At 41.4% G+C, this 13129-nt stretch overlaps 1 protein-coding gene across 13 annotated transcripts in view; it reads right to left on the minus strand.

The window, feature by feature from the left end:
- hspg2 (heparan sulfate proteoglycan 2) overlaps window positions 1-13129 on the minus strand; it is a 121496-nt gene that overhangs the window by 80341 nt on the left and 28026 nt on the right. For all 13 annotated transcript variants that reach the window (XM_034875724.1, XM_034875720.1, XM_034875730.1 and 10 more), the window contains exons 2-3: window positions 7378-7507; window positions 6323-6382 (exon numbers count right to left, since the gene is read on the minus strand). In XM_034875724.1, coding sequence (XP_034731615.1) covers window positions 6323-6382; window positions 7378-7507 — 190 coding nt within the window. The remainder of the gene's footprint in view (window positions 1-6322; window positions 6383-7377; window positions 7508-13129) is intronic.

Genomic DNA, 13129 nt, shown 5'->3' on the forward strand with positions numbered 1-13129 from the left:
TTAATTATTACGCACCACTCTTTTATGTGCTGATGATCACTGACTGAAACAAAGCAGTTGCTGTATGAGACTTTGCCAAGATAACCCTCTTACCAACTGGGGGAGAAAGTAAGAAAGTGCATGTACTGACTGTATCATCCTAAAGAAGAATACAAGTTAACAATGTAACAAATCCCAGGAGACTTATTTTTTCATATGAAAATTCTCTAGTTTTCAAACAAGAAGCTGCTCTTAGACTGTGGAGCTGTATCCAAAGAAACTCTGAGATGTGGGAAAACTACGGGAAAACTGATAACCCTGCCAAAATAACCACAAGTTCTAATTCCGTATTTGTTTTGTGACACAACAAACCATTTTCCTTTCTCCAACTTGGGCTGTTCTTCTTCTGCTGCAGCAAGGATTATAGTGAAGGCCATCAAAACAAACAGATGTAGCCGTTACAAGCCTGTCCTTGAGGGGGAAAAAAAGCTATTCAAACAGCCGCACACGCTCTCTCTCTCTCAATGAACTCAACCTCAACATCTCTTTCCTAAAGAGGAGCGTTGCAGGCGAGTTCTCCAAGGCAACGCATTTTGTTATTGGTACAACAGAGTGTAGCATCACGGAGCAAGGTGCAGTAATAAGTCTCAACCCCATACCAACCTTCAACAACACAGTCCTCGTGTTTTGTCTGCCTTTTCCACAAAAGGGAGTAATTTGTCTGATTATAATGTGAGGCAAGTTTCTGCCAGAGTTGTAGTACTCAAGTTCGGTCTCTCAAGAACACTTTTTGCAGGTCTTGTCTCCGTCTTAGATAAAGAGGACTCTTTATCTGGACTTTTTTTCAAGACTGGTCCAGAACACCAGAAGAAGTTGCTTTTTGATTTGTTTTTGTAGGCATTTCGCATGATACACTATATAAAATATAGAAAAGAGAATGAAGAATAATCAAAATTTGTATTTATGGGAATTAGTTTGGTTGAGTTGGGCGCTATCCAAATATTGATAACATCAGCCCCAAATTCCACCGGAGGCGGAACGGCTGCGGAGTCATTAGGTTCCCATTAAAGTCAATGTGTGTGTTTTCACTGACTGGGTCCCAGCTGTGTCCCAGCTCCGGTTGTCCCCAGTCCTCCAGAGCAGATATCCAGAGCTTCTATTTTTGCCGGACGCCGGAAAGCTCCGCAGCAATTCAGCACACGGCAGATAGCGCGGGACAGGAAGTCGAGCACAGAAACAGATAAAACATCTTGTTCATTTTCAAAATAAAATAGGCCGTGCTCACGGAGGACCTGCACTACACCTTGAAAATACAGCACAGAGTTGTTCCCCCTCTATTTCTCTGGATAGAAACTAACTGTTGTTGGTTTGTGGTTCTATTCTACATGAATTTGCGAGACCTTGTGGGTCCTCGTGACTTCAGCGGTCCGTCATGATGATGATGTAAGGCTCAGATGGCGCCATCAAACTGTTGGCTTGTGCCTACAGCGTTCAGAAAGTGAATACCAAACACTAATACTGAAACACCTCTCCCTTCTCATTAGGGTGCAACCCCAAAGACTGCCTGTCCTGTTCTTCTTCCAGACCAGGTCATTTGGTGCAAAGACCTGCCATCCCCCAGCTTCCCAGCCACACTGTCACGTGATGACAACCACACATAAGCATCATTAGGCATTAAATAAATTATATATAATATTTAATCCTTGTCTCCTATATAAGTGCATTGCATTTTTAAATGATCGTATTGAAACCGATACGTTGCTATTCTTAAGACCCCGCGGCCTACCGTGTAGCCCAGCACTAGTGGGAATGTGGATCTTTCAGATCAATTTGAGGAGTGCTTATGGTTATTTCCCACTTTAATTTGAGGCATGCCGTGTGGGACTCGCACTGGTTGGGTGGTGCTCTTGACTCGGTATCGCCCTGCCTTTATCTGGTAATGGTCTTGATACACTCAGGTATTGTGATTACTTGGTCTCGGTTTAGGCGGTCTTGACTACAACACTGGTTTCTGCTGTGCTCTTGGGTCAGTGTGTGACCACCTTGAGGGCCCCCAGCACTGCAACAACAAAGACCTCTCCAAAATAGCTGCAGCTGCTAGCACCAGCCCCCTGTGTAACTACCCAGGATTGTCCCAGTATGTGACACATACACATAGACTAACACACACACACACACACACACACACACACACACCAAACAGAGGCTATGTCACTGAGATGCACATCTCACAGACTACCCATGCAAAAGGCAGAATAACGGAGTGGGTGGCCTGGCTGCAGCCTGTCTGCTCCCCGGGCCAAAGTGACAGACGGGCCACATTACCCTGACGTATTGTCCACTTCTAAGGCAACATCTGTTCTCCTCTAGAGATAACAGAATAATATGAAACCTAGATTGTGTTTTTTCAGTAAGCACCCACTAGCAACTGATGCAAAACCAGCTGAGGCTACACAGAAATGCAATCACCTGTCTGTGAGTCAGTGGATCAAGGACAGCCTTTCCTTCAAGTGCACGCTAGACATCCCTGCAGACTAAACACAGAACACCTCTCTCTGCTCACGCTTGAATCAAAATGACAAACTCCCAGCTACACATGTTTAATCTCAAACCAGCGTGTCAAAGAACACTGAGTAAATCAAAAGTAGTTGGAACTATATACATATACTGTATTTAACTAGCGGTGGGAATCACAGGGTACCTCACGATACGATACATGGCTTACGATAGCAATAACATCCCAATACAGCAATTGTACGATAATAAATATATTGCTAGACAATCCCAGAATGATACATTACAATACTGGTGTAACTACGAATACATAATGACTGTAAAAGCACGATCTTTTCAGTCTGTAAATTAACATTTAGTCTGGCTGGGGTTCTCACCACATAGACAATGTTTAATGATTTCTGTAAAATCAAAAATGTACCATTATAAAACTTCAGTTCTTTTGGCCGGCAGGTTGGATGAGACAACGGAGACGTGTTGAGGACTGAACTAAGGAAAGGGTGTTGCATCATATCGTTAGCTGGAGACTTTTTGATCCATATTGTGTACAGCCTGGCAAACCCTTCCAGAACCACTTTTGTATGGATATGAATTCTCAAGCTTTTCAACCAAAATTAGCACCGGGAAGAATTAAACCCCAGCAGACCCTAAACCAACCACCGCACCCATTACTAAGTGGACTTGGTAACCGTTGTTTCTTTTGGTTTCTAAACAAAGTGGCCAATATCCTTGGTGCAACGGGAATGTTTGTAATGGAGCCTGTGGAGCGAGGAAAGGCTCTCACAGATGAGATAATCTTATCTTGTGTCCCAGAAATCTCTTTGGGGATCTGAGTGTGTAGGTCAAGACAAGAGGTTGGGAGGACATGGGACCCAAACTCTATCTCTCTGGAGAAGATTGCAGACTAAGATTAAGGAGGGGGGGATAAAGAACAATAGACAAAAGAGGTTTAAAATAGCTTTATCTCAACAACCGTTTAGGTAACAGATGTTGATTACACAGCTCCATTGCACAAGACTAAGACAGTAGGAAATGGAAATACCTTAACCAATGATGAATAGTAGAAAAACAGGATATAAAGGCATAATGGGGGCAACTGTGGCACCTAACCACTTTAAAGTAGTGGAGGGGGAAGGAAGGCAGAGGCTTGTGTGAGCAGTCTGGACAGCCAACAGGACAGAGACACTCAAGTAAAAAATACAAGCACAGGAAACCGAATTTCCTTCCCATTGCTGTCGGGCTCAGATCTATATATGGACAAAGCCGGCCTCCACCAATCAGAGCATCGGGATCATACTGAGCACAATGCAAATGTCTCGCCACCTTTGAGATAGGATAAGATATTAAAAGAAAATACTGCATAATCTCAGCCTCCTATTTACTTGCCACATTAAAGCAATACTGACCTTTATGTGGTTACAAACGCCAGGGAGGTTTATGGAAACAGGAGCAATAAACCAAAGTAATGGGGAATGTTTGTATGCACATGTTATGTAAATGTAAGCACATTAACATTCCATGCTGTCGACAAAGCCCAAACAGGATTTGGATTCTTAGATTTACGTATTCTTTTTGAACATTTGTATTTGACTCAGAGGGTTAGAGGATCCACCAGGACCCCCCTCCCCCCCCTACACACACACACACACACACATACACAAACACACAAACACACACACACACACACACACACACACACACACACACACACTTTAATATGACAACTTTGATTAGAAGGTTGAAATAAATCTTTCACATTGAAATTAACTTGCAAAGCTGTGTTTTCAAGAAAAGACTCACTGTCTTACAAGTACACTTTAATCAATCTATCTTTCTCGATGTTAACTAACTACTCCGCTTCCGGTTAAACCTTACCAGCCTAATCGGTCAAAAACACATGCTCCATGCACATTAATGTCACCTCTGTTAAAAGCTCCTCTGGCACCTTTAAGTGGCTAAATTCAGTGATAGGCCACACAGCTGTGCTATTTCTGTGAGCGAGCCACATGCAATGTGTCCTGAGCTATGATGTCAGCTTGCAACGCTGCTACCAAAACAATTATTCTGCCATGATGTAATCGGCTCCGCCAACCTGTTGAGTGCCAGCATCAAGGCACCAAGGACAAACTAAGAAACAGCAGCTATTATCGTACCAGGCCTTTGTCTTTAATAAGAAAATATTCTGACGTGCCAGGATATCAACATGTATCTGCCTTGATAAAGGAATACACTGCAGCAGAGCGGGGAGGTTATATAATATACTGTATATCTTCAGAATTTCCAAAATTGCTCTTGAACAGAAAATGTATATAGTTTAGATTAGTCCTGTCAAATGATTAAAACATTTAATCGCGATTAATCGCAATATTTCTTAGTTAACTTGCAATTAATCGCACATTTTTACCTATTCTAAATGTCCCTTGGTTTCCTTTCGTCCCATTATTTTTTCTCATTTTAATGCTCTTATCAACTTGTAAAAGTAAAAAAAAAAAATGTAAACAAGATTAGCATTTAGTCTTCTGTAGTGTTCAATTTCATCCTAGCATGCTCACTTTCAGCAAATAATCTCTCATACAATGTAACACTGTCCATCAATAAAGGGGTGAAAAAATACTTTGATTGGGGGGGGGGGGACTGGCATCAGCTGTGAGCTTGAAAAGTGGTATTTCAGACTGGATGTGTTGCGATGATAGATCAATTCAACGACCAAACACACAGAACACTTTGGTCTTGTCAATGGAACCATTTGCCAACTTTTAATTGTTTCGGCGTCTTGCGCTCGCCATCCACTCAAACGTAACGTTCCTACTCTTTGGCCGCCTCGCAAGCCCGAACAAGTGTGTGCGGTGTGCCTGTAGTTTTGATTCCGGTCCAGCTAGATCAGGTGTGGTGTTGTAGTTTTTCTAACACTACTAGTTGTTGCAAAAAGAATATTGGGTTAGTGTGAACGCTGTTAATAACTTGTATAGGTATAACTTTGTTGAATATGTTGTCAAGTATGCCACGGCAGCTAGAACCAGCTCTAGTTAAGTATCAGCATTGGTCTGTCAAAATAAAATAAGTCGATGATCCCTAAAGAAATTTGTGGAAGCATAGGGATCTTTCTTGACATTTTTTGATCAACACAACTTGGATATGACTCTCGACCTTCTGGGTCTGGACATGCTGCTTCTGTGTAACTGCTCACTATGCCTTAATGAATTTTTTATCTGAATTTCAGTTTTGCAATAAGATGCTTGATTTATGTTATTGCATTGTGTGCTTTTTGACATACAATGTGTATGCCAGGTTGTAAATTCCTCTATTAACCAGAGCCATTTAAACACATGGAGGGTCAGACGGGGGGAAGGGATGCTGTTTTTAATTGTCTTGTGCTACTGCACAATGTGATTAGGTGGGGTACCTGCGTAGAAATAGTTTACAAGTCTTCAAAAATGAAGGGGGCTGGGAAACGTGTAGGAGTGAATGGAACGCAAAACAGAGGTGCTCTGCTGCAGCTTTTATTGGTCATGGGGCTTTCATTTATCTTATATTCTGTCACCTCTGCCGCTGGTTGAAAAGAATGAAAGAGGAGAGAGGATGTTTACGTCTCAAAAAAGACAAAGCTGAAAGTGGGTGTTATGACCAGACTTTGGCAATCTGTTGAGGAAGGAGGAGAGAGTGTCGCAGGATGTGGGGGCATCATCATTCAGGCACAGACAGACATCATGTACCAGCACACACACACACACACACACACACACAGAGTGTGCGGGAGCTTTAGAGGGCTGAGTGATCTACGCACATCAACAAGATTTGACAATGAAAACTGGATTTCATGGTCGCTTACCTGTGGTCTCGGAGACTGGAGGCCATGGTGTGCTTCCATCATCTTCTCCACTGGGCAGATCTTTTGAGACAGATGTTTATAGGAAATATGGTAAATGCACAGATTCCAGGCCAGAAAGAAAACCATGCTTAGTTTTATTTTTTATTTTTTAATTTGTTTATTAGTCCCCAATGGGTAAATTACTGCACTACACTCTGTGTACACACTTACTTAATGCATAGGGTTGGGCATTGTTTGGATTTTTAATAAATTTGATTCAGATTCTTCCGTTCGATTCTGTTTTTTATCGAATCCAAATATTGGGGGGTGGAGTTGAAACGGGTCACATGCTTATTTCACAGAGGAAAATTTTATTTGGATTCAATGGGGATTTAGAGTTTTACCAGACTTTTTCAGCGCATAAGATAAATAAAGCGGCACTGTGCTCCGTGGCTGCAACACAACAAGCGCCTGGAAGTACGTTGGCCGCCGCGGAATCCAGAAATTCTGCATATTAAATTTGGATCGGATGATCGGATTCAAAACCAAATTTTCCAAACAATTCCAATAAATAAAACAATTCCATTGGAAATGTCGTTTTTTTTAAACAATTCCACGTTGGAACTGGTTTTTGATGTCCAATCCTACTTATGTAACATTTAGAACATCAAATCTGCTGAAAATGGTGAGTCCTTCAAATTAGTATTCATGCAGCAAAACAAGCACTGTAAACGTACATTTTTATAAGTTTTGTACTGTATTTATGTATTGTATGGTATTGTATAGTGTATTTGTTGTATTGTATTCATGCTCTAGTTTTTTCAGCCATTAACGTGGGTATGAGCACTGTAATTTTCATTTTTATGGAAGAAATAAACTTGACTTCTCATACAGTATGTAGGATGAAATAATCAAAATATGTACTGTATTTCATTACGTATCTCTGAGCAAAATTCCCTCATTTTAAGTATTGGGGTGGGTTAACAATCTAAGGAAGGCATAATGAAAAACATCCCCCATGAATTAAGGGCAGCTGTTGCTGTGGTTTGTCGTCTCCCAGCCTCTATTAAGCCCACCTCCTGACGCTTCATCAGCAGCAAAGTCCTCGTCATCGTCCAGTAAGCTCGGAGACGCCTGGACATCACTTCCCCTTTCCAAGTCTTCTGGGAGAGGAACCTCTCCCCACACCTTGGAGGCCTGAGTCACCTGCAGCAAACACAGAGAGATTTACAGAGGTTGAAGTCTTCGCGGAGAAAGGTTACACCCAGTGCTACGCAAGGACCCTGGAAGGGTGGAGGGAAAACAAAAGCTGACACAGGAAACAGGGCATTGTGATGTGTTTACTTTGACCATTTATTATCTCTTAGAGGCCTTTTAAGAGGTTGCATGCAAACAAAAGTTCATGACGCCGCCATGAACAGAGCTCATTCAGGGCTTTGAGTTTCTTTCACAGCTCAAATGTCCAAAGAAATCATGACTATTTGCTGTTGTACTGTATGTAATTATAATCTGAATGGTGGAAATTGGCATCATGTATTCACAGCTGACTGCAATGACCCACCTATAAATACACAATTACAAGCAGACAATCGCACAGACAGACACGTACACACACACACACAAAAAACTGTGAAAGCAGCTGAAGTTGAGATCCAAATGACATAAATCTTTCAAAGTATGCTTTTAAGTCCACCCCCCTTGGGTAAATAAAAACACACACAACTGGTTCCCTGCTCATGGATTAGGAAGGAGTCTATCACGGAAACATGAGGTTACCTCCAGGATCAGTAAACAACCCAAATAAATGAAGCCCCTAAGAGGACAAGTCACTTCCAAATCTGTGATCATCATATCATTAAGCATGTTATATTATTGGAACTAGCAGGGGTGTAACTGGGGGATGTGTAACTGGGAGTGCCTGGCCTTGAGCCACAGATGGGTAGAATTTCATTCAACAACTATATGCGTACATGGTTCTTAGGCAGCAAATCAAACCTCACAACTTATCTTTGATCAGCCAATTTCTGACTCAAATCAAAATTTTAAACTCTTTTAATTAGGCAACGATCTTGCGCAACTATTTTAAGACCAGGGGTCAGCAACCATAGCACTGGCAGCTCAACCAATGGAACACTAGTAGGAAGTGTTCAAGAGAGCTTTTTGGAAAAGTTACAATCCGTGCATGCCAAATGACCTCTCATACAGCCACTGGCAAGAGCACAGTCTGTTATTTATGGTAGTTTGATTGACTTTTTTCACTATCTGCATTCAGCGAAGGCCCGCCCTACACTACCTCTGATTGGCCAGTACCTGTTTCCTTCTTCACGGAAGTCGTCGCAAAGGTGGGCGGGCTCAGTAGATGTTGGCAGGCTTAATGCTGATAGCAAGAAAAATTTAAAAAAAGGTTGCAAACCCCTGTTTTAGACAATATTGGAGAAATCTTTTGTTAAATGAAGCCATACTAGCATCTCTGTGAGGCTGTACTTAGTCGTAGCAGTGCTTTGATATAAATGGTTATCCCAAAATGCTAACATGCTACATTTGTGACCATTTTAACATGCTAATGTTTAGCAGGTGCTATGTTTACCATGTTCCACATCTTAGGTTGGCACATAAACATGCTAGCATTAGCTAATTAGCATAAACACAAAGTACAACTGAGGGTGATAGGAATGTCTTTAGTGTTACAGTTAATGAATGCCATGTAAGAATTTGAAAAAATATATAGATCTGATAACAACGCTAGAAAAAAAGTTAAGGGATCACCAAAGTTATTTATTCTGAGGGAAATATTAATGTATGTACCATCCAATAGTTATTGAGAAATTTCACCAAAAAAAACCTCATGGTGTCACTAGGAAAAGTCAGGGGATCACCAAAGTCTTTAGGGTTCTTCCTCTGGGGACCATAAATATCTGTACAAAAAATCTGTCCAGTAGTTGTTGAGGTACTTCCCTCTGTACCAAAATGGGGACACACAGATATACTGACATTGCCAATGTATTCCTACAAGTAGAATAGTCTTGTTATTTATGGTAATAGTACCAAAATAATTTCTTATTAAAAAGATTAAATCTGTATACATTTCCATCACAACCTTCTCCAAAGGCAATCCTTGACAAGTAAAATGGATAAAAAGACAGAGTGCACCTTGCAATGCACCTGATAGACCCGTACACACTCTCAATGAGGAGACTAAAAGCTTGGCCAGCCAATCATATATCTGATCATCTTGATAATGTCTACTCTGCCCACCCAAGTGGAGCAAAGTGTGGGTTTATTATATCTGCTTTCTCCATCTTAGCATCCAGACAGCCCAGACTCTGGCTATAAGTTGGGATATGACGCTGGCAGGATCCCATCCCTGGCATTTTCAGTTGGCATGGCCCGCCAGTTCCTATTTCCACCCATCTCTGTCATGGTGGTTTTCCCATTTAAATGGTTCCAGCTAATAAATAACTACATATATCCCCCCAAATCCTATCTCCTCTGACTGAACACCCTTACAACAACAATCCTGGGCCATTTTCAAAAGGAAACCGCTGACTAACCAAATTCTTTTCAGTGATGCCGAGCAGCCAACCAGTGGTGCGATCATTTCCTGCTTCCCACTCCCTTGGGTTGGGGTATCATCTGAACACGTTGGATGTCATCTGGGCAAAAACCACCACAAAATTACAAAGCAGCCTTGGCTGGGTCAGCCCGAGTTCATATTTGCATCGGATCTTAAAGCTAACATGTTGAGCTACACTTGTTTGAGAAAGTCAATCTGGCCTCATCTGCAGGACTATATACCGTACAAATTTGCATTCTCACTATGCTACAACATTTTAGTTTAAAAAGCCGTGACCTTTAAACTCAGTCTAGGAGTTGAGGCACGCCTACTGAGTTAAGTAGTACTGAGTTATCTCCCTCAAGATAAAGGTCATGACTGCCTGTAATTCTTTCAACTCCACCCAACCCAGAGGACACCTCTTAGACATTCCCCTCGCTCTAGTAACTTGTTGCAATTTCCAGAGGGCAACCAGGTAGATGCTCGGTATGCACATGTACATGCACATACACACAAATATTGTACACACATGTGAAACACAGACAGGCACATACATTCCAACCAAAAGGAATTTGCCTTCAAAATAGTAGTAGTTCTAGAAAGAAATAACACCCGAATCCATGGATTATGAGATGACAGATGATGGAAAACAGAAGCTTGAGGACGGGCCTTAAGTTTGGCCAGCTGTTGTTTAGTGGGACCAAAGAAAAAAATGCATTTTGGTTCGGGAACAACTGATAAGTAATGGGACAGAAGCAGAACATTCTGGGAAAAGACTGGTACACTGTAAAATTAAAGCCAAGATCTTTTCTTCCATCAGCAGTTGCTAAATCTTGCAGCTGGAGACCTGCTGTTACCCACGTCCAAACAAATGCAGGCTCCTCAACATGCACAGTTGTACTGCAAGCAAGTTTATTTAATTTCACAGTCACTGGCCGTTAACAGTCAATCTGATTCCCATGGTTCTTTGTTTCCTGAAATGGATAAAAAACATTTATTCTAAGCTTCTCAACCCACCACAGATTTTATCTGTAAGACCACAAGAACAAATGTATCTGACTTAGTGGAATAAAACTACGTTAATTGTTTCATCATCTGATTTTTTTGTATCATAACATTGATCCTGAGACAATGATAGGGCAACTAATGTGGCATTCACGTTTCCATAGTAACCACAGCTTCTGTACTTAATATTTCCTAACTGGGGCTTGCTTGCTCACAACAGTATGTTGAGATAGCATGCAAACAATTATGGGAGTCATTTGAGCATGAGATAGGAACTTTTAGATCAGTTTTAGATGTTCGCAGTATGAATGCATAGTATGGCAGACTATGGAGCTATACCAGCTTTTTTTGGTCACCTCTAACTTCTGCATACGTTCAGCTACAACAACCTTTGACAGGTCAAAATGTTTAGTTCTTTAAGCACATGATTGAACTTCTACAATTTCCCCCCTGCTATTCTTATTAAAAAAAATATTTTACATTAAAGTCAATGGAGCAATCTCCAAATACTCTTCAGGCTCTTCATCTTTGAAATGATACTCCTCCCACGTACTTTTACCCACAGAAGGGATTTAAATAAGCAGTCTTCAACGTTTTAGGCCAAGGACCCCTTAGCTGTAAGACAGACAAAGTAGGGACTCCCAACTACATGTACTGTATACAATTTAGTTGCAATAATGGATTAAAATGAATGAAAGTGAATCCTTAAGCTATTAGTTAATGTTTTAATTTCACAAATATGCCAATTTATCTTTTCTATTAAAATGTTGGATTCATTTTACAGTATCTTTTCAGACTTTTCAGATACTGTGAAATTACAATTTACACTCTTATTGTTAGTAATCACTACACACAGGCTCAGGACTTAATCATGCACAAATTGAGAGATCCCAGAGTGAGTTGCCTGCCAGGTGGTTGGGGAGGATACAGTGCCTTGCTCAAGGGCCCCTGGCAGGAGGTGAATTCACATCTTTCCAGCTGCCGATCCGCACTCTGTACTTTTGGTCCATATGGGGACTTGAACCAACAACCCTCTGTTTCCCAACCCAACTTCCCCTGTACTGAGCTACTTCCACCCCCAATTTAGGTTTATTGCTTCATTGTTCATAGCTTCTTTTACAGTATTTGTGTTATCACTGTTTGAGTTTAGCGTTTCATTCAGCCTTTTTCTGTGCTTGGAAGAGAGTGAATATCGCATGACTTGACATGATTTTTTAGCCTTTCAGCGTTTACAAGTATTTCTGCAGGAAATGCATTTTGTAGTTGTAAAGAAAATGTCTTTGTGTTTTGTACAGTAAACCATTTACAGACAAACCACTGCTTTGGTCCTTTAAACTACAAACACAAAAGTGTCTGCAAAACTCACACTGGCATGTGGTAGCACATGCAAACACACACCCACTCTCATTCACAGAGTATAATAAACCCACACTCCAGCATTCCCATTCTGGTCACATCTCTGTGACAGCCATAGCCTGTCAGAAGCAGTGTGAGAAGAACTCCTCATGGGACTCGATTCGCCCACTCGGCTAATAAACCCACTGATGCAGCTGCAGGTCAATCTGTGAGAAACATCTTGAAATGCCTAACCAATGTGTTACAGAAAACATACTAGACAAACGTCCCACAGACAGGAGTGATGATCTCTCATAAAAATATGTAATGCTGTTTTCTCATAGAAGCAACCGAGGTTTAGCATTTAAAACATCTCATGAGCTCACAGATTGTATCTACTTTTGTTCCCAGCAGAGCGTGTGATATACAAACATAGAAAGGTAAAAGCTGAAAAAAAGGCAGCCCGGGGTATTGCTCATTCCTATCAGTTGATTTTAAACACCAAGTTGTGCCCTTTCAAGCAAGCAGTGTGCCTGCACTCCTTTGCAAAATGAATTCCCAACCTCCTTGACCCTCCATCCCTCCTTAACCACCCTTCGCTCTCTTTTACTCTCTCCCCCTTTAAAGATCTATCTATCCGCCTAGACTTGAGTGTACTAAACAGGATTGGAATGTAAACTGCAGAGAGCATTAAGTGGACCAAAGCCTGACTCATACGGTCTTCTCTTTAGGTAGAATATGCTGAAAAAAGGGAGCACTACCAGGCACCAACACGGCCCTAACTGCAGAACCTCCAGCACTCCCTTTACTTGACCCGCTGCTACCAGTGGAGTAGGTGCAGCAGTATTATTAGCAAGGTTGCATTAAATCTGATCCATTAGAACACTTAGATAGTGTAAAAATAAAATGTGTGCACATGTTTTTTATGTGCTTGG

This window comes from Etheostoma cragini, chromosome 7 (genome assembly GCF_013103735.1).
Source record: "Etheostoma cragini isolate CJK2018 chromosome 7, CSU_Ecrag_1.0, whole genome shotgun sequence".
Lineage (NCBI taxonomy): Eukaryota > Metazoa > Chordata > Actinopteri > Perciformes > Percidae > Etheostoma > Etheostoma cragini.